Source organism: Ictidomys tridecemlineatus, chromosome 5 (assembly GCF_052094955.1).
Source record: "Ictidomys tridecemlineatus isolate mIctTri1 chromosome 5, mIctTri1.hap1, whole genome shotgun sequence".
NCBI lineage: Eukaryota > Metazoa > Chordata > Mammalia > Rodentia > Sciuridae > Ictidomys > Ictidomys tridecemlineatus.
In genome coordinates, this window is record NC_135481.1 from 177,306,554 (window position 1) to 177,332,544 (window position 25,991).

At 48.7% G+C, this 25,991-nt stretch overlaps 1 protein-coding gene across 11 annotated transcripts in view; it reads left to right on the plus strand.

Annotated features, from left to right (window-relative positions):
• The window catches only part of Znf341 (zinc finger protein 341), a 39,448-nt gene extending 17,223 nt beyond the window's left edge, over positions 1-22,225 (plus strand). For 7 of the 11 annotated variants that reach the window (XM_078051643.1, XM_078051645.1, XM_078051642.1 and 4 more), the window contains 8 exons: positions 1,487-1,680; positions 3,590-3,783; positions 5,298-5,539; positions 13,669-13,765; positions 15,093-15,225; positions 18,930-19,041; positions 19,299-19,369; positions 20,997-22,225. In XM_078051643.1, coding sequence (XP_077907769.1) covers positions 1,487-1,680; positions 3,590-3,783; positions 5,298-5,539; positions 13,669-13,765; positions 15,093-15,225; positions 18,930-19,041; positions 19,299-19,369; positions 20,997-21,538 — 1,585 coding nt within the window. In that variant the 3' untranslated portion in view covers positions 21,539-22,225. The other 4 variants (XM_078051646.1, XM_078051647.1, XM_021729580.3 and 1 more) reach the window with 2 other exon arrangements.
• Positions 22,226-25,991: the final 3,766 nt, after the last annotated feature.

Sequence of the window (25,991 nt, forward strand, 5' to 3'; positions counted from 1 at the left end):
CTGAGGCTGGCCTTGTTCTTGTGATCCTCCTGCCTCAGCCTCCTGAGCTGCTGGGCTCACTGGCTTGCAGGTACCAGCATGCCTGGCAGCAGGCTTGATTTCATTTCTTTTCTTTTTTTTTTTTTTTTTAAAGAGAGAGAGAGAGAGAAAAATTTTTTAATATTTATTTTTTAGTTTTCGGCAGGTACAACATCTTTGTATGTGGTGCTGAGGATTGAACCCGGGCCGCACGCATGGCAGGCGAGCGCGCTACCGCTTGAGCCACATCCCCAGCCCAGCAAGCTTGATTTCTAACCATTAGATGCCAGTGACTGCCCACCTCACAGCTCTGACAGCCAAAAATGTCTCCATACATTGCCGGGTCTCTTCTGGAGGGCAAGGTCAACCTCTGTTGAGTACGAACGGTCTCTGCTGCTGTTCTCCAGTAGATTTTTCTGTGGTGATGTAAATGCCAACTAGTGCTGTCCACTGTGGGTAGCTCCTGGCCATATGTGGCTGTTGAATTCTTGCAGTGTGTCTAGCACAGCTGAGAAACTGAACTGAAAAAATTTTATTTTAACGAATTTAAATGTAAATAGCTTTATGTGACTGGTATCCATCTTATTGAACAGTGCACCTCTGGATATTGACATTATTTTAGAATTATTGCAATCTTGATTACTTGGTATTTATGACGAGTAGTTTTTCATATCCAATAACAATAGGACTCTTCATTTCAGAATTGCTATGATTTTTTAAAAAGTGAGTTGATTTGGGGCTGGGGTCCTAGCTCAGTGGCAGAACGCTTGCCTAGCATGTATGAGACACTGGGTTCAATTCTCAGCACCACATATAAATAAATGAAGGTCCATTGAAAACTAAAAAAAAAAAAAAATGAATTGACTTGATAAAAAGTGTCTTTTTCTTTCTTTCTTTTTTTTTTTTTTTTTTGGTGCTGGGGATTGAACCCAGTGGTGCTAACCACTGAACCAGGTCCCAAGCCCTTTTTTGTACTTTATTCAGAGACAGGGTCTCACTGAGTTAGAACCTTGCTAAGTTGCTGAGGTTGGCTTTGAACTCATGATCCACCTTCCTCAGCCTCTGGAGCCACTGGGTTTCAGGCATGTGCCACCACGCCCAACTTGATAAAAAAAGAGGTAGAGGTGTTGTGCTTTGGCAGCTATGATGTTTTCTTCAAATAACAGAAGTTCCCAATGAATGGGCTGGAGCAATTAAGAAACGTTTGCTCTCATGGTATTAGATATTAGATAGCCTTGGAGCAGGTCAGCTCTAGTGTTGTTGATTCAGCAGCTCAGTAACAGGATCCAGAGCTCAGGGTCTTTCCACCCCTCGTCTGCCTTCCTCAGCCAGAGGATGTACCCACAGAGGGTCAGAGTGGCCACATCATCTGGGCCTGCTCCGCGGGCCTTCCTGCGGCTGGGAGCTCCTGGGCGGAGGCCGGGTCCCCATTCCTACACACGTGAGCTAACTGGCCTTCTTTCCCCAGCCACACCGGTGAGAAGCCCTTCCAGTGCATTGCATGTGGCCGTGCCTTCGCTCAGAAGTCCAACGTCAAGAAACACATGCAGACCCATAAGGTGTGGCCTCCAGGGCGCAGTGGTGGCACTGTTTCTCGCAACTCTGTGACTGTCCAAGTCATGGCCTTAGACCCCAGCAGGCAAGAGGAAGAGGAGAATGCAGGTGGGTGGATGTGAGGAAAGCCACTCTCCCAGTTCATCCCTCCTGCAGCTTTTAGGTTTCTGTTGCCAGCTGTGTGACCTTGAGCAAACTTCCTGACCTCTCTGGGCTTCAGTCTGCTTTATAAAAGGGGATGAAAAGAAAAGATGAAAGGAAAGATGACAGATGCACATATGTGAGGCATCACCTTCACACTGTACCCCAGGCAGACATCCCTAATTAACTACCTGTCTATTTTTTCATTGAGCCCGAATCCCACCTCACAATTCATTTTGAGTATATTGTTCCAGGCAGTGACTCCAGTTGATTAGGAGTTGAAACCTGGGGACAGTTGGTCTCCAGAGCTCTGTGTATGTTATTGGGTTCTCATTCATTGAAGCTGTCACTTGTTCCAGAGCTAATGCTTCTGTCCCTAGTGTTGATTTATTTCTTTTGTGCAGAGGGACTGGGGACTCACTAGGGTTGGAGTGACGCTGTCTAACAGAAGTATAACGTGAGCACCACATAGGGTTAAAGCTTCTCTAGTAGCTACATTAAAATCACTTTAGAAAACACAAAATTAATTTTAATCATATACTTTATTTAGTCCAATATATTATTATTTTAATATGTAACATAAAGAAATTATTGAGGTGTGATTTTTTTTTTTTTTTAATTTTGTTTTGTTTTCTTTTTGAGGGGCTGAGAATTGAACTTGGAGCCTTATGCTCTCTGGGCAAGTGCTCTTCCACCTAGCTGTGCTCTCAGCCATATTGAAATGCTTTATATGCTTCTTATACTAAATTTTTGAAATCCAATGTGTATTTACTTTTTAAAAAAAATTTTACTGCTGGGCGTGGTGGTGCATGTCTGTTATCCCAGTGGCTCGGAGGCTGAAGCAGGAGGATCATAAGTTCAAAGTCAGCCTCAGCAACTTAGAAAGGTCCTAAGCAATTCAGCGAGACCCTGTCTCTAAATAAAATATAAAAAGGCCTGGGGACGGGGGTCAGTGGTTAAACAACCCTGGGTTCAATCCCTGCTGCCAAAAAAAAAAAAAAAATTATTGGTACTTTATAATCACATGATAGTGGGATTCATTATGCCGTGTTTATAAATGTACATAATAAAATTTGCTCAGTCTCCATAGCCGTGTGTATTTACATAGACAGCACATGTGGATTTGGACTGGCCGCACTTCAAGTTCTCAGTTGTCATGTGTGACTCACAGTCACTGTGTTGGACAGTGGAGAGCAGAGCCAAAGTCCTTTCCACATAGCACTGAGGGTGAGCAATGCCAACCACATGACAGCTGCTGAACGGGGGACTTTTGCTGGGTGACAGTGTGTGGCCACTTTTGCCTGATTGGCCATCGGGGCTTCCTGTTGGAACATGCCCTGAGTTCTGTGAGCTCAGTAGAGAAGGAACCCTTCCCTCAGTGCTTTCGCAACCCCGACAATGCCTAGCACCAAAGGTTCCACTGAGCAAATATTTATGGAGCCTACTGTGCATCAGGTCACACAGAGATGAGGTCAGAGGTGCAGGGGAGTGAGGAGCAGTCTAGTGAAGAAAGTCAATGAAGCAATGATTGTAATGGGAACAAGGGCCTGGAGAGGCAGGAGTGAGTGAGGAGCGTGGGCAGGGTGTTCAGAGAGCACAGAGACGTGGGCGGTGTCCCAGGTGAAGGCCAGGAGGGGAGGCCAAGGCCAGGAGGGTCACCGGAGGCCTTGCTTGTGTGCCTCTGGCCTGCCTGTGCTGGTGCACACCCGCTGGCTGTGACTGTGGACCTGAGGACAGGTGCCACACCAGGCGCATGGCAGTCGGCAGGGGAAACCCGGAGGAGTGTGCAGTAGGTGTTCTGAGTCCCACCTGAATGTGTGGCTCCTGAAGCCTTCATCGGCTTCTCGGTGACTTCCTCCCCTGGTTTCCTCCACAGGGCTGGGCCAGAGCCTGTCGAACGCGCCCCCGCAGCCCCAGGCCTTGCCCGCTGCTGGTGAGGCGGAGGGGGACAAGCTGGGGCCCGGGCAGGTAGTCCTCATCGACAGCTCCTACCTGTGCCAGTTCTGCCCCAGCACGTTCAGCACCTATTTCCAGCTCAAGTCCCACATGACGCAGCACAAGAACCAGCAGGTAGGCCTGTGGCGGGCGGCAGTGGCCACGGCCGTCATCAGGAGCCTTGGCCAGTGCTGGGGTCTCTTGAATGCTGCCCTGAAGGGACAGGATGCAGTCACAATGTTTTCTGCAGCTTGGTCCCATCCCCCCTCTTTCCTTAGGGGAGATTCTTAGCTGGGTGTTGGTGGAGTAAGTCCGGTCACCCTAGGGCAAATCACAGAGACCTCAAACAGTTGAGAAGTCTGTCATCTGTGGCACAAGAGGCCTGAGATAGGATGACAGGTGACTCAACCAATTTCCTCCTCTGGTGGCCACCATTGTCCTCTGCCGTGGCTCTCCTTGCCTTGCTGGGTGGTGGCCACTCTTCCTAGGCAGCAGTTCAATCATACTATTTGGGAACAATGGAAACCTTTTTTTTTTTTTCTTTCATTGAATTTTACTTATTTTTTGCTGTGCTGGGGATTGAACTCAGGGCCTCGGGCTTGCTAGGCAAGCAGTCTGCCACTGAGCTATGTCCCCAACCATGGAAACCTTGAGAGCAGCAAGGAAACCTTTCCTAGAGGCATTCTGTAGATCTCTGATTGTCCAGAGCCAGTGCCTGTGCTCTGTCATTGAGAAATGTGTTACTATGCCGAAATAAGAGGAAATTGGATTAATATTAAGAGTTTAATTTCCCTCACATCAGAAGCCCATACGTAGGTAGCACTGGGCTTGCATAGCAGTTCAGACATGGTATCATGGACCAGGATTCTTCCAGCTCCTAGCTTTCTTTTCTTCTACCTTAGCTGGAAGCATGCCTTCTCAAGGTGACAGAATAGCTACTATATCTCTGTTCATCACATCTATATTCCAGTCAGGACAAATGCAAAAGGTAGAGGGGATTTCTCTTAGGAAACTTTTGCCTTTTCATTCTGGGAGGGGTGCCATCCTAAAAGACTGCTGCCTACATATTATTGTCAAAAAGGAGTCACAAGGCTAACACTAGATTCAAGGAAGCCAGGGGAATCCAGTGTTTGAAGTAGGTATGTTGTTACCCTGAGTAAATCGGGGTTCATTTTGTTGGGAAGAAAGAGTGTGTGATATTGTGTGGGCACCCCAGGAGATATGTACTACTTATCAAAGTATAGTTTTCAAAATGCTAGAAACATACCTCTTCTACAGATGAAACCCTGGACATAAGTCAGAATTTTACTTATTAAAGTCGGTTCAAAAGAACATCCATATACAAGCCGGGCATGGTGGCCCACACAGTGATCTCAGTTCCCCGGACGCTGAGGCGAGAGGATCATAGTTCAAGGCCAGCCTGGGCAACTTAGCAAGACCCTGTCTCAAAAAATAAAAAGGGCCACGGGTGTAGCTCGGTGGTAGAGCAGCTAGGTTCAGCCCTCAATGCCGCAAAATCAATCAAATCAAATCAAGTAAAACCAAGCGAAGCAAACCAGGGCTCCGGCAGTAGGGAGCGGGGCAGCGAGGACAGGTGCCCACCAGCAGTGCCCCAGGCTGGTGTCACACATTCCTACCGCCCCCCCCAGCCGCCTCCCCTCATTCCCGAGTCTCCCCTCAAGGTGTACAAGTGTGTGGTCAAAAGCTGCGCCCAGACGTTCCCCAAGCTTGACGCGTTTCTGGAACACATCAAGAGCCACCAGGAGGAGCTCAGCTACCGCTGCCACCTCTGTGGCAAGGACTTCCCCTCATTGTATGACCTGGGCGTGCACCAGTACTCCCACAGCCTCCTGCCACAGCACAGCCCCAAGAAGGACAGTGCCGTCTACAAGTAGGTGCCTCCACCTGCCCTCCCAGTGCACAGGGCGGGACGGGGGTGGGGGTGGGGGTGGGGGTGGGGGGCTGTGGCCCTTGTGAAACACCTCAGGGGGAAGTGAGGCTCAACCTCTGACCAGCCTGGTGGGGCGGGTTTGCATGTTGGCACAGCTGGGAGCCGGTGCTGCCCTGCTCACATGGCTTCTGACTTGGTGGACATTCGCTAGAGACAAAGACACCTTGAAAAAGACACCTTGAAAAAGGGAACCTCGCGGGGCGGGGCTCAGTGGCAGAGCGCTGGCCAGCGTGTGCGAGACACTGGGTTCCATCCTCAGCACCACATGTAAAGAAATAAAATAAAGTCCACTGACAGCTAGAAAAAATATATTAAAAAAAAGGAAACTAATATCTCCTCTTTTGTAATAGGAAAAAGGTTTGATTGTTTTTTCTAAACTAAAAAATTCGAACAAGCACATGTTGGAAAGCAAAACTCCTAAAAATAAGATTTATTGGTTTAATGATCTGTTAAATGTAGGTTAAAGTTGGAGCTGGGTGCTGATTCTTGGGATGGATAAGGAGTGAACCTCGTGTAGGTGGACATGGGTGACTTTTCAGATCCCCTTCCCATCACTTGAGTCTTCCTTTGAGTCAGAAGAAGGTCCCTGGGGCAGGAGTGATGCAGGCCCCTCGGGGGCCTCGTGCTCATCCTTAGATCCTCAGGTAGTTCTCCTTGGGGTGTTGGCCCTGTGGTGGTCCTTTGGAGGGCTCCCCGGCTGCTGTCCAGGCCCTCTGTCAGGTGCTCCCCTCTAGCGGGCGTTTTCTGCAGACACCCACTTCCCACCTTTCCCCATCCTGGGCTTTGGCCCTGCAGGTGTTCCTCTGCACATTTGCCTGTAAACCTGTGCCCGGGAATCTAGAGGGATGTCTGTCTGGGGGCCATTTGTACATTTCTCTGTACAAACTTGTACCTCTAGAGACTTGGTTGGTAACTTCCTTTGGCCCTGGAACTCCTGGGTGAGGCTTCTGAGATTTAAAGATAGATAAACACAGGCCTTGAGGTTAGAAAGCACGCGTTGCTCAGGGAGAAACACTTTCACTGTGATAAAAGGCTGACCTGTTAGTCCCAAAGTTTGGTCAAGGAGCAGATGGCCATCGGCAAAACTCAAGGGTGGAATGGTGTCATGGGTAATGTAGGGCTCTGCACTACCTGTGTTAGGTTCCCATTAACTGCAAGCCTTATGGACGAGTGCAAAGCACTCAGCTACCGAGGGCCTCAGTTTCCTCATCTTTTAGATGGGGATCATGATAGTGCCTACCGTGTTGGACCCTTTATGATCTAGAAAGACAGGCATGAGGCATGTGGACATGGTGCCTGGAGCATCGTGGGTCTCAGTGAAGTTAGTTGCTACAGTTATTGGATTACTTCAGTGTAGGTTTGGCTGTATACAATAGAGACCCAGAGTAATGGTAACTGAAACAGGTGAGAATTTCTCTAATATTGGAGCAGGTGTGGCGGCTTCATATTTTCAGAGGTCCAGGCCTGTGAGAGCCTGTGGTTGCTCTGTTCCTTGGGAGTCATGTAGCCTTGGCCTGCCTGTGAGTACCTCCCCAGAGCTCTGAAGTGAATCTTGTATCTGCTGCTGTATTTATGCTACATGTATTTTGCATTTCTAATTTTTTAAAAATTCTTTTTAGTTATACATGAGAGTAGAATGTGTTTTGACATATCAGACGTGGATATAACTTCCCATTCTTTATGCGGGTTTATCTCTGTGTCTTCTATTTTGTATCATTGGTTTTCATGTCTGTTTTGGTGCTGATACCATGCTGTGTTTGTTTCTACAGCTCTATAGTATAATTTAAGCTCTGATGTTGTAATGCCCCCTGCCTCACTTTTATTGCTGAAGATTATATTTTTTATTTTTTGGGGGGGATGCACTGGGAATAGAACCCAGGGCCTTGTGCATGCTAGGTGGATGCTCTACCTATGAGCTGCTTTCCCAGCCTTATATTTTTATTTTAAATGTAAAGAGTATCACCAGGTGTGATGGTGCATGCTTATAATCCCAATGACTTGAGAGGCTGAGGCAGGCAGATCATAAGTTCAAGGCCAGCCTCAGCAACTTAGTAAGACCCTGCCTCAAATGAGAAATAAAATAAGAAGATCTGGGGATGTAGCTCAGTGGTAAAGTGTACCTGATTTAAAATATATATATATGTATATGTATATATCTATATATGTAGACACACACATACACACATGCATGTTACATTATATGAAACTTATACGCATATGTAAGTTACATATATATGTAATTTGATTTTTTCCTTCCTGATTGCAGAAATCATCCATGTTTAATACCGAGAAAAAGGATTTGTGTGAGGGCAGAACTGGGGACTTAACTCAAGGATATTGTACCTTTAAGCTTCATTCCCAGCCCTACCCCACCTCCCCCTGGAGATTGATCCCAGGGCCTTGTGCATGTGAGGCAAGCACTCTACCAACTGAGTTATGTCCCCAGCCCTCCCAGCCCTTTTTTAAAATTTTATTTTGAAATAGGGTCTCACCAAGTTGCCCAGGCTGACCTTGAACTTGTGATCCTCTGCCTCATTCTCCTGATTGCTGGGATTACAAGTGAGTGCCATCATGCCTGCCTGAGAAAGGATTTTTAAAAACCTTACGCAGAAGAAAACTCACAATGCCTATCATCCAAAGATAACCACTGTTAATCTCTTGGTGTATGTATTTTGGTATAATGTATACGATTATAGATATAGATACAGATATAAATATCATATATATACATTGAGTCTGGTAATCCTAAACATGGTCATAGGATTTGTTGAAAATTCATCACACCATCTTTCTATTGTGCACCTTATGACAAATGGACTGAAACTTAGAGGGATTCCTCTGTACCTTTAGTGTTGTTATTTTTAAAAATGTGTATTTTAACAGGGTATGGTGGTAAATACCTGTAGTCCCAGCTACTTAGGAGGCTGAGGCAGGAAGATCACAAGTTCAAGTCCAGCTGAGCAGCACAGAAAGACTCTGTATCTTACACACAAACACAAACACACGTGCACATGCTTATATATGTAGTATATATTTTATTTTTGATTAACATATTGTACACATAAATGGTGTTTAGTGTGATATTTTAACACATGCATGTAATGTTCACTAATCAATTCCAGCCTCCCTTTATCCACTCTTCCCTTGTGTTATCATTTCAACCTTTAAACTATAAAACTTAAAACTGTAATATAGACAGTCATCTCTACTTTTCAGCATAAGCAGATCTGCCTTATTCTTTTAGACAGCTGCTGAGTATTCCATTGCACATGGATGTGCTATAACTTATTTAAACCATCCCTCATTCCTAGATAATTGGTTATCTCCAGTTGTCATTATTATAAGCAGTACTACAGGGAATAACTTTGGACACACATCTTTACTCATTTGTAAGTTCCTAGAAACAATATTGCAAGTCAGAGACCCATGGGGGTTCTAAAAAAAGATTAATTGCCCCCTTCAAAAAATAATTGTTATGTACAAATAGTACAATATTTAAAAACCATAAATGGGCACAGAGTGAGTAGGAATTCCTCATCTACCCTGACCCACTTCTCCGCATTGTAACAGGAACTTAGAGAAGCTGCTTTTGCTACCAGCAGTGATTCTTCATTTAGGCCTTCAGGTGCCCAATGGGGAACTAAAAGCATGATAAAACCTGGCTTCTCTGCCTTCATTTGTATCTGTCTCCTTTATCACCTTAAACTTTGTGACCTGCTCAGCTCTGCATTAGGCATGTTGATTCTTTAAGGAGTGTTCATTTAAAAGCTGGCAATATAAGGTTTATTAGCCCTAAATTACCTAAACCATCTTGTCTCCCTTCAAGTCTGAGGAAAGATCTGTAGGAACATTTGAATTTCATCCTGTTTCAGAACCTTAGAGTGGTGCCTAGAAATCTCCAGTCTTGGGCTGGGGATATAGCTGTTGATAGAGTGCTTGCTTTTCATGCACAAGGCCCTGGATTCAATCCCCAGCACCATACTCACACACACAAAAAAAAAAAAAGAAAAAGAAATCTCCAGTCTCCCCCCACACCTTCCAGAAAGAGTGGAATCTTGCAAACAAATCACCCATGATGAGACTGCCCGCTAAGCAGAAGCACTTGTCTCATAGGAACCGAGTTACCCGCTTTCTAGATCACAGGTCTGATAACTAAACCTCCTGCATACTATGAAGAAAATGGAGATTGACCCCTTGAGTAATAAGGATTTCTTCTGAGCCACCACCTTATAGAACCAGAGTGAGATCATGATCATCCAGACCACAGTTTGACCAAAGCTGTTTAATTCTGCATATCTCTCATTCCCCTCCCCTGATTCTTCCTCTATTTAAATCTAAAATTCATGTGAACACCCCAAAGGACTGAGTGCATGGTCTCACTTTGACTTCCCAGTGATTCAAGTCCTTGTCTGCTTTTTACCATTAACTTCTTAGTTTCATTTTTTTGGGTGAATAGCTAGACTTGGTTTGGTGGAACCCCTGGAGTCAGGCCTCCCGGCCTAGGACTCTTTTTTTTTTTTTTTTTTTTTATTGGTTGTTAAAAACATTACAAAGCTCTTGACATATCATATTTCAAACATTAGTTTCCAGTGAGTTATGAACTCCCATTTTTACCCAAATACAGACTGCAGAGTCACATCGGTTACACATCCACAGTTTCACATACTCCGGCCTAGGACTCTGGACAGACATTTTGGTGAGCCAGCCAGGAGACATTTGGGCATCAGCTACTTGCCCCTGGACAGTCTGGCCAAGGGGAAGGAAAGGGCAGTTTTTTGCAGCTACTGAAACTATCTTTGTTTCAGGGATTTCTTTTTTTCCTTCCACTCTGGGCCAGCATTGGCTGCATTTACCATGATTTGGTGAAGTAGAGAAATAAACTTTTGGACCTACAGGCCCTGAACTCTGAGCCCTGGTAAGTTCTCCCTGATGGTGCACGTCAGCCCTCGCCCCTCCTTTTCCTTATTGTTTGGGGTTCCTTTGAACCAGTGTGGGTTCTTTGAACCAATTTGGGCCTCTGCCCTTTGTCTAATAGGGAAGTTTGGATTCTGTAACTTTGTGGTACCACTTAGCATGAGGTACACAGAGAAGCCAGGCTAGTCTGAGGATATCTCTGTTGTGCTTTGCATAATAATAGAAAGTACCGATTTTGTCTCAGTGCCTACTAGAGAGAGTTCAATCCCTGGTACAAAAAAAAAAAAAAAAAATCAGTATAATTCTATTAGCTCATCTTCAGGCCTTATTCAAAACTTCCAAATTGTTCTATTAATATCCTTTATAAAAAAGAAAAACACACACATTTTTTCTGGCCCAGGGTCCAGCCTGGGATCATACCTCACCTTCATTGTCATGCCTCTTTCACCTCCTTGAAGCTGGAACAGTTTCATCCTCTCTTTGCTTTTCATGACCTTGAAGAACTAGACAGTGAACCCAGGGCCTTGGCCACGTGGGCAAGTGCTCTTGTGCTAAGCGACATTTCCAGCCTGACCTTGAGAGTGTGTGTGTGTGTGTGTGTGTGTGTGTGTGTGTGTGTGTGTGTGTGTGTGAGAGAGAGAGAGAGAGAGAGAGAAAACAGGGATTGAGCCAAGGAGTGCTTAACCACTGAGCCACATCCCCAGCCCTTCCTGTTGTTGATCTAGAGATGAGACCTCAATAAGTTGCCCAGTATGGTCTTGAACTTGTGATCCTCATTCCTTAGCCTTCCAAGTTTTGGGGATTACAGGTGTGTGTCTCTAACCTAGGTTTTGTTTTGGGGGGGGTACCAAGGATTGAACTCAAGGACACTCGACCATTGAGCCACAACCACAGACCTATTTTGTATTTATTTAGAGGCAGAGTCTCAATGAGTTGATTAGCTCCTCACTTTTGCTGAGGCTGGCTTTGAACTCGTGATCCTCCTGCCTCAGCCTCCAGAGCCCCTGGGATTACAGGCGTACACCACGGTGCCCAGCCTGACCTTGATATTTTTAGAGTGTCGTTGAGTTGTTTTGTAGAACGCCTTTGTTTGGGTCTGCCTGATTTTACCTTGCTATTATATCCAGGATGTGTACTTTTGGCAGGAACATCACTAGTGATACTGTCCCTCTGCGGGCACCATTTCAGGAGGCATGTAATGATCATGTGTCCCGTAACCTGTTGTGCTGCCTTGGATGGCTTAGTGAAGGAGGTATTTCTGGCAGGGAGTTTTGATTTTCATGGCTTTTGCTGATCTCCCCCGGCCCCAGACTTGAGGTTTTGTCCTCTCCCCTCACCAGCTTGTTGGGTCTCTGCTCCCCTGGTATCTCCCTCTAGTCCACCCCCTCTCCCTCTCTTGCTGTCTGGAGAACTTTGTGTGTGGTTTTCAGAGTGTGGTCTGAGGGGTCCCTAGATCCACCATGGGTACCTCCTTCCTGGGGCTTCCTGTGGGTGGCATTAGTGTAAGGACAACAGGGCTCACGTGTTTGTGTTTTGGCATGATTTGCCTGCTCACCTGTGACATGCCTCACAGGTATCTCATTATATAAGGGTCCATTGGCTGGTGAATGTCTTCGTGGTGGGGAGATGGTGGTCTTATTCCTTCAGAGTGGCTCAGGACCTACAAGTGCTGTTCTGTTTTTCTCCTTGTAGTGCTGGGGATTGAACCCAGGCCTTGCACATGCTAAGCACATGCTAAACACAGGTTCTACCACTGAACACCCAGTCCCTTGGAATGTGCTGTTCCAAGGGCATGTCAGCCACAGGAGCTGTGCTTACCACATTCTGCAGTTTATGAGCCACTCTGCACAGTTGTGTCCTTCGACTCTGTGGCAATCTTAGAATGACCATCAGGCAGAGCCATTACACAAGTGAGGAAACCTAGAGCATCAGGCAGGAAGGAGCTGGACCTTCGTCCTTTTCTGTGATTCTTGCATATGACAGATTCTCACTGGTACCCTGAGCAAGCTGTGAATAGGAAAGGTGTAGTTCCATTGTTAGGGACCACGTGTAGTGGAGGAGACCGTTCATAACCAAGCAAGCAAATAAAATAATTCCTAGTAATTAGTGCTAAGGAGAAAATAAGCTGGGTGACATAACAGGGGGTGCCTGGGGTAGACTGTGGGGGGCAACTTGAGACAGAATGGTCAAGGAGTGCTTCTCCAAGGAGGTGACATTTGAACTGGAACAGCAAGTATAAAGGTCCTGAGGCAGGAATGATCTTGCTGTGTGCAAGGTTCATCAAGGAGGCCAGGGTGCTGGGGCAGAGCGGTTTGGGTGGGGAGTAGGGGAAGAGGTCTGAGGGGTAGGAGTGGGTCAGACCGTAGGGCCTCATAGGCCATGGTGTGCAACAAAGTGCAAGCAACTGGGGGACACTCTCACTTTCATTTTTTAGTTATTTGTTGATTTGTGTGTGTGTGTGTGTGCAGTGCTGGGGATGGAACCCAGGGCCTCGTGCACGCTAGGCAAGGGCTCCACCACCGAGCTATACAGAGCCCTGATTGATTGATTGATTGATTTCCTTTGTCATGCTAGGGACCAAATGCAAGTATGCTCTACCACTGAACTATACCCCAGCCCTTTTTATTTTTTATTTTAAGACAGGTTCTCACTAAGTTGTCGAGGCTGGCCTCAAACTTGCCCCAGTCTCCCAAGTAGCTAGGATTATAGGTGTTCATCACCATGTTGGCTTGATTTTTGTTGTTTTTGTTTTTTATTTTTAACATTTTTTTTTAGTTGTAGATGGACGTAATACCCTTATTTTATTTATTTAATTGTATGTGGTGCTGAGGATCGAGCCCAGTGCCTCACATATGCTAGGCAAGCACTCTGCCACAACCCCAGCCCTTGATTTTTATTTTTAAAGGCTCCCTCTTGCTGCCCTCTGAATGGATGCTCAGGGACAGGATGGGGACAGGAACTTGAACCAGAGGCTACTGTGCATGTCCCAGCAGGTGGTGGCAGCAGCTGAGTGGAGGATGGAGGCAGTGGCAGGAGAGAGGAGTGGATTGAGAATGAGGGAAACTCCTAACGATGGCCTGGGACAGTGGGGTCGATGGCCTGGGGCAGCGGGGATGGACCTGCTCTTCTCACCTCTGCGGCTCCTCCCCACTCAGGTGTGTCAAATGTGTCAACAAGTACTCCACTCCCGAGGCCCTGGAGCACCACCTGCAGACCGCCACTCACAACTTCCCCTGCCCGCACTGCCAGAAGGTGGGTGCTGTCCCTCCCCCCCAGTGCTGGCCTTAGGGGTGGTGACAAGGGAGGTGGCGGGTGAACCTTTCTTTCTCTCCTCCACCTCGGGAAGTGCCAGGGGGTGCAGGGTGCCGACAGGCATCTGAGCGTGGCCTCCAGCTTCCCGATGTACCATCCTGTCGTCATCATTGGACCTTCTTGTTGGTGACTCTGGAAGTCCTTCCTAAAATCTGCTCCTATGCCATCAGACATCCAGGAAGTGTTTCCATTGTCCCTGGCTCAAGTGTCATGGTTGATTTGAATCAGTCCCTATATTGCAGTTATCCACACAACAGAAGCCTCTGTTAACCCGCGCCCCTGCCCCACCGCCTCCTTTTTTATTCCCCCTTTTAATTTATCTGTTGAGGACCTGGGCCGTTGTCCTTGTGGGACTTCCTGCCATCTGGGTTTGCTGATCGTCCCTCTGGGTTGACGTCACCAGGTTCTACTCATGAGAGACAACCTTACATGCAGATTTTCCGGGACAGCCTTTTTTCCCTCCACTTTAGCCTTGTTCTAGATGTTTCTAATTACATACCTAACTTCAGAATTTGTGGTCTAAGCAAAAAGTATCATGAATTGAGAAAAAAGCACCTGCCGGGTGCCATTATTCTATCTGAATTGACCTACTTAGCCCTGGAGGGCAGATATACTCTTTCTGTCCCCATTTTATAGATGGGGAAACAAGACCCAGAAAGGCCACCTAGCTAGGAAGTGGTGGGGCTCATGAGGGTGGGACGCTGTGTCTGTGCCCTTGACCGCTTCTCTTAACCAGTGAGTGAGTGAGTGAAGCCTTTCCTTTGTCTACAGGGAAAGGTCTGGGTTCCTGTGTTTTCTGGGTCTTTATTACCTTCCTGTTCATTCCTTTACCCGACAGTCGTTTGACCCGGGCTCTTTGCTGAGGAATGAAAGTCCCTCTCTGCCCTCCTAGAGCCCCCATGTAAGCCAGGGATCCTAGTCCAGTGGGTTAAATGCTGATTTTAAAACATGAGTGATCACCGGGAGGCAGGATCCTGCTTGGCACCAGGAATTCAGGGAAGGCTTTACAGCGGCACTGACATCCGAGTTGGGTCTTGAAGGATGAGTAGGAGTGTGTGAGAGAAAGGCCCTCGGGTAGGAAGAACAGCCTGGGAAGAAACTCAGAGAAGGTGCATTTTGGGCTTGTCTCCTGGGTGAGTAGGGAAGCCCACAAGGAGCTGAGGGCTGGGTCGCCATTGGGGGTGGACACGAGGGGCTCAGTGAGCTCTGAAGGTGCGCGGGAAGGGGCCTTGGGAGGCAGCACTGAAGCCGAGCCCTCTGCCTCCAGGTGTTCCCTTGTGAACGCTATCTGCGGCGTCACCTGCCCACGCATGGCAGCGGAGGCAGGTTCAAGTGCCAGGTGTGCAAGAAGTTCTTCCGGAGGGAGCACTACCTCAAGCTGCACGCTCACATCCACTCAGGTGGGTATCTCGCCCCGCCCACTCCTGCCCAGGCCCCGCCCCTCCTCCTGCCCTGCGCCCGGCCTCCAGGCCACCAGCTCTCCCTCAGGAACCCTGGGTCCCCACCAGCACTAGAGCAGGGAGAAGCTCCAAGAGGCTGGTGGGGACCTTGGCTCTGCCCCGAGAATCGGCTCCCGTAGACTGCTCCGGGACTCTAGAGCAAAATTCCCAAAATTCCCACCCAAATCTGGGCGAAACCCTCTCTCCTCAGTTGAGACATTGATTTTCTTTTTTTTTAATCTTTAAATGTTATTTTCCCCCCACGGTCCCCAGGGCCTTGTGCTTGCTAGGCTAGTGCTCTATTACAAGGACAATCAGTTTTCGAATTCTTTTTAGTAAAGCATATTTTATATCAAAACCCAGGAATTACATACATGCACATAAGATATATTGAAACCAAAGTTTCACAAAGCAATATTTTCAATTGTGTTCAATTTTTAAAATAACTACTAACTGGGCATGGCAGCGTGTATCTGTAGTCCCAGCTACTTGGGCGTTTGTAAGATACTCCTAATCCCCTCCCTAAAAGTAACTGCTATTTCTGTCTAGTTTGGGTCAATCTAGTTTTATTTATTTATTTATTCATTCATTCACTCATTCATTTCATTATAAAATAGTGGGTTTATTTAAGTGAGAAGAAAAGAGCCAGAGTTCCCACAGGGTGAGAGAAGACCTAGTAGGGGCTGCCCTGGTTTTATTTTATATCTGTACAACATACTTGCTTACTTTTATGTAGGTGAACATAGAATATAATTTGGAACTCTGTGTCAGAATTCCTTGTTAGTATAGCTGGAAGATGTTCCTGAATAGCAACTCTGTCTTCATAGTTGTATAGTATTCCTTTGTGGAGCAGAACAATGGGCAGGCCCTTCAGTTGTTTTTCAGCTGTTAGTTTGTAAGGTACACACGATGTTATGTGGGTCCTTTTGAAAACTTCAGGTATAGATCAGTAGCATATATTCTCAGCAGTGAAAGTGCTAGATTAAGGCCTGGGGTTGTGGCTCAGCGGTAGAGTGCTCACCTAGCACATGTGAGACCCTGGGTTCGATCCTCAGCACCACATATAAATAAATAAAATAAAGGTATTGTGTCCAACTACAGCTAAAAAATAAATATTAAAAAAAAGAAAGTGCTAGATTAAAACATATGTGCAGGCTGGGTGTGGTCACATGCCTGTAATCCCAGGGACTCCTCACTTAGGCAGGAGGATCATATGTTGGAGGCCAACCTCAACAACTTAGCAAGATCCTGTCTCAAAAATAAACAAAGTAAAAGTAAAAAAAGGGCTGGGGATGTAGCTCCATGGTAAAATGCCCTGGGTTCAATCCCCAGTAGCAATAAAAAAATAAATAAAAATAAAATGTAAGTGCATTACTGAGTTTCTTCTTGGGATGATGGAAAAAGTTCTGGAGATGGATGGTCTTGATGGCTACATGACAATGCACATGTGCTTAATGCCACTGAACGACATGAATACTGAAAGATGGCTAAGATGGTAAGTTTTATGTTATATATATTTTACCTTTAATAAAAAAGGAAAGTCTTAAGTATTGTAATTTTTGTTGTTGTTTTTTCATCCTCAGGATTGTACCCAGGGGTACTTAATACTGAGCCACATTCCCAGCCTTTTTTATTTTTTATTTTTGAGACAAGATTTTTGTCAGGAGCTGCCACTTAGGAGCTGAGCACCCTTAGCCTTGAGCGCTCACATCCACTGGTTTGCCCTGCACACAGATACAGGTGGATCTCAAAATTGGCGGAGGAATGAAGCTCTGGGAGTGGGCGTCACCCAGTGAGACTGAAACCCAATCCCTGGCCTCATGTGGGTGGAGCTTTCTTCCCTCCAGTGAACAGGGCTGCGGGCAGGCGCTCTGCTGTCTGCCTCTCTTGCTTCCCTTGTGGGAGCTGAGGCCAAGGAGCCCTCACTGAACCCCAAGAAAAAGGTATTTTCTCTGTCTCTGTGTGATTATTCAGTGCCAACCCAGTTCACCTGCAGTGACCCTGACTGATTTAGTCACCTGTCGCAGCAGAATTGCACTAGATTGCCCAGGCTGGCCTCAGCCTCTGTGTTAGCTGGGTTACAGGTGTGCACCACTGTACCCAGCTTCCCCTGGGGTTTTATGAGGCATAAGGATTTTACTTTTTCCTAACAAGAAAGTGACTTTGTTAAACTCCCTTATGGTTTTCCTCTGCCACTTTGGCTAAGGGATCTTTCCAGATAAGAAACAGAACACAGATTGACCTTAGACTTTTTTAATTTTTTATTTTTTGGTACTGGGGATTGAGCTCAGGGGCACTTAACCACTGAGCCACCTCCCCAGCCCTATTTTGTATTTTACTTAGAGACAGGGTCTCACTGAGTTGCTTAGGGCCTCGCTTTTCCTGGGCTGGCTTTGAACTCACAATCCCCCTGCCTCAGCCTCCTGAGCCGCTGGGATTACAGGCGTGCATGCACCACTGCACACCCTGCTGGCTGCAGACCATTCCATAGTAAGCACCAGAATTCCCGTAAGCACTTGCATTGAAGTGTTTCCAAAGCACTGTTCCTTCTGCCGGAGGACAGAGAGGACACAAGGGCAGGAAATCAAATCAGCCCCGGAATAGCCCTTCCCAAAGAGCACTTGTGACCGCACATGAGTTTTGTAGGCACCTCCCTTGGTGTCCTGAGGGCTCTGAAGCCATCAGGTGAGACACACCCCTCCACTGTCAGATAGGCTCAGCTTAGCAGCAGGAAGACCTGGGGCAGCTCAGATGGGCTCTGGATTGCACTGCTGGGCTGGAATCCTAGCTGCCCAGCCAGAGTGTGGACTGCGGGCTGGTCACCCTGACCTTCTCTTTCCCAGCTGTAACACGGGGACAATAGTAGTCCTTACCTCAGGGATTTGATTGGATAAAGTGTGAATCTCCCTCTCCATTGTGGACCCGATGGCTTTGACGCTGTGACCATCCTCCGTGACTCAGGCACACCTTAGATTCATGCTGGACGTTCTCTTCCTCTCGTGCATGGCCAATCCCCTGGTCATGGCTGCTGACCCCACTTCCCTGACCTGGCCTGTCCTCTGCCGCTTCCCTGTTGCCCAGCCTCCACCCAGCCCGCACCCCGACTCCCCTGAGTCTGCTCTCCACACGTAGCCAGAGGGCCCTGTCCCTCCTCTGCTCCGACCCTCTGCTGGCTTCTCATCCGGCTCAGAATGCAAGCCATGGTCCCACCTCAGCCGCCCAGGTCCTCCCATGAGGCCAGCTGCCTGGTGACCTCGCCCATGCCCCTTCCTCCCCATGCGGGCCTCCGGGGGCTCCTCAGGAACCCCAGCATGCTTCTGCTTTCCATCTTGCCTGGACCCTTGCCTGCGTTTCCTTGGCAGCTCCCTGTCCCGGGGTCTCTCTTCCTGAGCTGCTGTATCGGAGGCGCCTCTCCCACCAGCCTGTCTAAAATAGTCCCTCGGAGGAGCCCTTGAGTCCAGGAGATCAGAGGCGTCTGGGCAATGCAGCGAGACCCCATCTTAAAAAAAAAAAAAAAAAAAAAAGAGGCCCCTCTTCTCCCTGGCAAAACAAAATGAAGAAATGAGAAGTTGTTTTTCCCAGCCCACCTCCGTGGCGGAGCTGCTGCCCTGAGAGGCTCGGTGGGGAGCCCTGGGACCCTCATTCTGGCGGGGTATCTCCTGCAGGTGAGAAGCCCTACAAATGCCCTGTGTGCGAGTCCGCCTTCAACCGCAAGGACAAGCTGAAGAGGCACATGCTGATCCACGAGCCCTTCAAGAAATACAAATGTCCCTTCTCGTGAGTAGAGCTTCGGCAGGTGGCAGCAGGTGGTGGCGGAGTGCAGAGTCCCCACAGGGAGGGCTGGACCTAAAGACCCCAGGCCCGCGGGCAGAAGGCCTCTCTCCTCGGGCCTGCCCTGCTCACTCCCCACTCTGCTTCCTTTCCCAGCCCTTAGGGCGAAAGGGTGTCCCTCCGTCCTGTCCAGGGCCACTGGGGGGCCAGCAAGAGGGCTCCAAGCTTGCTGCGCTCCCCTGACTCATGGCTGTGGGTTCCAGGACACACACGGGCTGCAGTAAAGAGTTCAACCGGCCAGACAAGCTGAAGGCTCACATCCTGTCCCACTCAGGTAAGGGACCCACGGCCTGCCAGGCGGGCGGTTCAGCCCAAGCCCTGGGTGACCACGGCAGGAGGAGGAAAAGCAGACACACCCGCGAGGCCAACTGTCCCTGCCTGGTGGAGTCCAGCCAACCGACTTGCCCTCGTGGGCTGGAAGCCAGTCTGTGCTCAGAACCTGAGGGGTACAGACGAATCTCACAGCCCCCCCAGTCTGAGGGGGGAGGCTAGCCTGAGCAGGGACATTTGAATTGGAGCGGTGCCCGGTGTGAGGAGTGTGGATCAGGTGTGATCCAAGCTGTGGCTGGAGGCTCCTTGGCTGGGCAGGGTCTTCACACCACTCCTCATTTCCCGGGGGCTCCCTAGAGCAGCTCTCTGGGTTCCACCCACTGCTTAGTCTTGAAGAGGGGGTTTCACCTTGGCAGCCTTGACACCGTGGGCTGGGTAATTCTTTGTCGTGGGGGTTGTCTTGTGCCCTGATAGGTGTCTGTCCACTTGGTGTCAATGGCTTTCCCCCCAGTAGTGTGACTATCAGCCGTGTCTCCAGGCATGGCCCAGAGTCTCCTGGGGATGGGGTGAAGTCACCCCTGGATGAGAACCACTGGTCACAGACAGGAACCAGTGGCTAAAGAAACCCTGAAAACTGAGAGTAGTTGAAGGACTTGAGGCAGGATCTGGGTTTGAATCAGGGCTGTCACTTTGCTGGTAGGTGGCCTCAGGCAAGTCACTGCCTCTCTGAGCCTCCATCCCAAGGAGGCTGCGGCGACCAAGGGCGTGTGCATGGACCAGGGTGAGTGGGAGCTGGGTTGACTTGAGGGTGATGTGGAAGCACCAGGGATTCATTCAGGAGACCTGGAGGCCTGACCCGGGCTCAGGTGTGGGTGGCATGGGGCATCAGACAGGCAGAACCCACCCAGCCCTCTTGGGAGACTTCCCAGTTAGTGGGGAGACCAAAAGTAAACAGTGAGCAAATAAATACAAAGCAGCAAGCATACTGGGTGCAGGGAGGAGGGAAACAGGGCGGAGAGTGAAGGGTGTGGGGATGAGGGAGGTCCCTGGGAGCCGAGTCCCCAAAGGATAAGAAGAGCCAGGAAATGGCTCTTTGGGAGAGGGGCCAACAGAGCTGACCTCATGGTGGGGGAGAAGGGGGTGGGAGGCTGTGCGCAGGGCCTGGTTGGAGATAGGAGATGGGGCCAGACAGCAGCGTGCTTCTTAGGGAACATAGGGAATCAGTGGGAGGTTTGGAACAGGGAACTCCTTGCTCCTTTGTTTTGCAAAGACATTTCTAGCTCCCTGTAGTGAGGTAGACAGTCCAGAGGAGGTAGCTGCCTCTGTCATCCAGGTGAGAGATCATGGTGACCTGCAAAGTTTACCAAGATTTAAGGATTAAGTGGACTGGTCCATGCAGAGGAAATGGCAAGTGCAAAGGCCCAGAGGCAGCAGCCAGCTTATTGCATTAAGGAAGTATGTGACTGGCACAGAGTGACTAGCTGGGAGGAGGTGGTGGGGGAGAGTGGAGGAAGCCAGGGCCAGATCCCGCAGGTACTGGTAGGCAGGACACTGAGTGTCATTCCTTGGACAAAGTACCCATGCAGGGCGAGGGCCTGCTTCCTCAAACTGACTTGCCTCTGCCCCCTCAGGCATGAAGCTGCACAAATGCGCCCTGTGCAGCAAGTCCTTCAGCCGTCGTGCCCACCTCGCCGAGCACCAGCGCTCCCACACGGGCAACTACAAGTTCCGCTGCACCGGCTGTGCCAAGGGCTTTTCCCGCCACAAGTACCTCAAGGATCACCGCTGCCGCCTTGGCCCCCCAAAAGACAAGGACCTACAAACCCGGCGGCCACCCCGGAGGAGGGCAGCTCCCCGCAGCAGCGACAGCGGCAGTGGCAGTGGTGGGCACAAGGTGGTGGCCCCCTTGCAGGACCCATTGGGGCTAGAGGAACTGAAGGATGCGGGGGCCGGGCCAGTGCCTGAGGCTGCCCCCGGCAAGCCACCCTTCTCCGAGCAGGATGCCGTGCTGTCCATTGTAGTGGGTGGCGCTGTGGGTGGGGACCCTGAGCTGGTAGTGCCAGGCCACGCTGAGGGGCTGGGCTCCAACCTGGCACTGGCAGAGCTGCAGGCGGGGGCCGAGGGCCCGTGTGCCATGCTCGCGGTACCTGTCTACATCCAGGCCTCGGAGTGAGGTGGAGCTCTGCTCCCACAGGCCAACCTGATGCCTGTGGGCCCCACGGCCCAGGAGGACCAGAGATCCTTCCAGGGGAAGTGAGCGTGGCAGAAGCCCTTTTGGAATGTAAGCCCGGGCCCCTGGCTGCCCTTCTGCGCCCCCAGTCTGCTGGAGGGTCCTGCAGCATCCTGGGATTCGTCCCCAGGACAGAGCAATGGCAAGAGAGAAGGCGGAGCCTGAGAAGCCCGGGCCTGGCTAAGCTAGGCTGGTGGTGAGACCACCTCCAAGGCAGACAGGGTGGCCCCAGCCACCCTTCTCCAGCCGCCTGGGATGGCCTCTAATCAAGCTTCTCTTCAGGAGACTGGACATGGTCAGAGTCCTTACCTAGTGGACCTTTTCCCTTAGGGTTCCTCACAGGGCCCCCAGAAAACTGTGTGAGGTAGGCATTTAGGAGGCACTTCAGTATGGCAGGTAGATGGCAGCTGTGAGCCAGATCTGGCTTCAAATCCAAGAGCTGCCAAGCACTTACTTTGTGACCTCAGTAAAGTCACTTCACTTCTCTGAGCCATCCATACAGTGGGCTTGTGATGGTCCTACCTCCTGGGGTTGTCTTGGGGGTTCAGTATGGTGAAATGTGCAGATCGTCTGGTATGATGTCCTCGCTGGGAAAGTACTCAATAAATGTTTCTGTCATATGTGTCCAAATGGCTCAGACCCGAGCCTGGCAGTTCCTTTCTTAGCCTCTAGGTGACAGTCTTCTCCTCCAAAGCCTTGGGTCTGGGAAGCTGGCACATTGCAGCCACTGTGAGGTTATGAGGAAGGAATGTGTGTGCTCCTGGGATGGTTGTTACAGAGCCTGGTCTGGGCACACATCTTGGGGGAGGCTTATACCTGCTTGAGAAAAATTCAGGATCCTGGGCCTTGCCCCAGCCTTTCAGAACCAGGAATTCTGCCCAGAACCCGGAGCCCATCCTGAGCAGACCCCTGCGTGGCCAGCAACGCCAGCCTCTCCTGTTCCCTCTTCTTCCCTCCCCAGCTAGTACAGGTGCGAGACGGGAAGGAGGAAAGGGGCCTTGACCAGGTTTCCCATGTATCTTCAGGGCCCCTGGGCCACTTTGCCTTTGTTACAGGCGAGGAAGCTGAGCTTGGAGGGCGGCCAGGGCAGACACTGTGTTTCCTTGGAGGCCAGCGCGTCCCTCAGGCCCCAGTGTTGGCACCCAGGGCTGCAGCTCAGAGCCAGGCCCCACTTTTGGCATCCTTAGGCAGGAAGGGCGCGGTGTGTCAGCGGGGACAAAGCTGATGGTGATGGCTGTGAGCATTTCAGCCTGCAAGAGGCCAGATGAGGGACCAGTGGAGACAGGAAGTTTCAGAGGAGGTGGCATCTGAGCTGGGCCCTTTGCAGAGGATGTTCTGCTGGATTGACATGGGGAAGAACAAGGCGCGAGCCAAGACCTTGAGGGCTGGGGCTGACCAGAGTTGGACGGGGGCAGGCATAATCATATATATATATATTTTTTTAATTATTATTATTTTATTTATTTATTTGGTGGTGCTGGGGATTGAACCTCGGGCCCTGTGCATGCAAGGCAAGCTCTCTACCAACTGAGCTATATCCCCAGCCCCTAATTGCCGGTTCTTTAAGCCACCTCGCTGTGATGGATGCTGGCTAAGCTATTTTTACTTCACATTGCCTCAGCCTATCAGGTGAGTGCTATTACTTTCCACATTTTACAGTTGAGAAAGGAGGCCCAGAGAGACAAAATTCTTCACCCAAGCTCATGTAGATAGTGAGCTGCAGAGCTGGGGTTGGAACCAGGAGACCTGCCTCCACATCGGGCTCCTGGCCACTTTGCTCTTTTGAAACATGAGTGGATGGCGAAGGAGAGCCTTGGATGTTGGGTTAAGAAATTTGGACTTCACTCTCTATAATGCAGGAGTCATGGGACGCAGCAAACAGGGTTTTAATTTGGAGCAATGACATTAATAGAACCATTTCTCTATTCTAGTACAACTTCTTCCTGTCAGCGTACACATACACACACTTACTAGTGATCATGAAAACTAATAACACTTACTAGACACTTATCGCAGGGCTGGTATTATTCCAAGAACTTCGAGGCGTGTATTACTTTTTTTTCTTAGTCCTGGGGCTGGAACCCAGGGCCTCTACATGCTGGCAAGCGCTCTGCCACTGAGCCATAACACCAAGGTAGGTACTGCTTTTAACCCATCTTTTGCAGCCGAGATGAGGTAACAGGAGTGTCAAGGTTAAGCAGTCCAAGTATCACAGCAGGTAAGCTGCAGAAGCAGGCCACAGAATAAGGGAAATAACAAGGTCAGGTCTGATGTTTCACAGATGAAGAATTGGATGGGGGGACCAGGCTGGGACAGTATTGGGGTTCCCCTCTTTGAGTCCCTCCTAGGTTAACAGATGGGGAAGCTGAGACCCAGAGATGAGGAGGCCTTTGGGTAGGGTCACAGAGAATTGATGACAGGGACTCCAGAGCCCCCTTGGAGGGCCCCAAGATGTTGAACCAGGCAGAGTGTGAAGAGAAGGTGGCCTAAGGGGTCCAGGGTCCCTCTCTCACTTCAGAAAGCGCACAGACTGTGGCATCAGGTTGAGCTGACTCTGCTGCTTCCAAGCTTTTTGGCTGTGGCAGGTCATTTCACCTCTGAGTCTCAGTTTCCTCATGTCCCTAAAAAGAATAATCAGGGGCTGGGGATGTGGCTCAAGCAGTAGCGTGCTCGCCTGGCATGCGTGCGGCCCAGGTTCGATCCTCAGCACCACATACAAAACAAAGATGTTGTGTCCGCCGAAAACTGAAAAATAAATATTACAAAAAAAAAAAAAAAAAAAGAATAATCATACCTCCCCAATGAGATTGATGTTGAAAGCAAAAATAACCCAAATGGGGAACAGACCTCAATGAATCAGCAAGCTTTCTTTATTAAGCAGAAGAATGGCACATTCTCAGGTAAGAAAAATGTCTGGGATTTTTATAATGTTTATATATTTATTTTTATAATGTTTAAGTTCTTTTTTTTTTTTTTTTTTTTTTTTTTTTTTTTTTTTTTTAAAGAGAGTGAGAGAGAGAGGGGGACAGAGAGAGAGAATTTCAACATTTATTTATTTTTTCTTAGTTCTCGGTGGACACATCATCTTCGTCTGCATGTGGTGCTGAGAATCGAACCCGGGCCCCACGCACACTAGGCGAGCGCGCTACTGCCTGAGCCACATCCCCAGCCCAATGTTTAAGTTCTTATTTCATGAGAAATAAGATTTGAATCATTTGCAAAGTTTGTGGGTTGGGCAGTCAGGGGGAACAGTTGCACAAGTTCAAAGCCTAAGTCAGGGAAACAGTTGCAAAAGTTCCATAACCACTGTGGCTGGGAGAGGGTGGAACTCCAGAGCCCAGGACCTGCTGTTTGCCTCCCCCCTCTCCCACCTCCGATGTCACACTGTTCTTTTCTCCCTGAAGGTTATTATTCCCCTTTTCCTCTGGGGATTTTCTGTATCCTTCAGATGTAACTCAGGGAAATAATCCAAACAAAGCAGAGACCACAAATTGGCAACTCGTGGATTGAATCCAGCCAACAGACAAATTGGCATTTATGATCTTTGGAAAAAAGTGAGCTTACACGTAAAAATAATGAAATTTGGATTGGGAGTGTAGGTCAGTGGTAGAGCACTTGCTTAGCATACTGTGTTGAGTCACAGTGTTGAGTCACCAGCACTATGAAAATAAATTAATAAAAATTATGAAGTTAAAAATATACTACAGGGCTGGGATTGTGGCTCAAGCGGTAGTGCGCTGCGTGCGGCCCGGGTTATAACCTCAGCACCACATACCAACAAAGATGTTGTGTCCGCCGAGAACTAAAAAATAAATATTAAAAATTCTCTCTCTCCTCTCTCACTCTCTCTTTAAAAAAAAATATATATACTACAGGGCTGGGATTGTGGCTCAGTGGTAGAGCACTCACCTAGCACGTGCAGGGCACTGGGTTCAATCCTCAGCACCACATAGAAATAAAATAAAGGTATTCTGTCCAACTACAACTAAGACAAAATATTTTTTAAAAATACATACTGCAATGGCAAAATGTAAGATACATTTCTTCTGTGTCAGGAATAAGATAAGGATGCCTTTTTTCCCCCCATGGGTTTGTTTTGTTTTTGTAATTTCTTTCTAGTTGTAGATGGACACAATACCTTTATTTGTTTATTTAGTTTGTTTATTTGGTGCTGAGGATCGAACCCAGTGCCTCATGCATGCTAGGCAAGTGCTCTACCACTGAGCCACAGCCCCAGCCTCCAAGGATGCCTTCTATCATTATTCCAACATAGCACTGGAGGCCTGGCCACAGCAATAAGAGAAGAAAAAGATACAAGAATCAGAAAGGATAAGATAATAGCAAGGATGCTGAAATAGCTAATCAGTATATACAAATTTACTGTGTTCCTTTACTC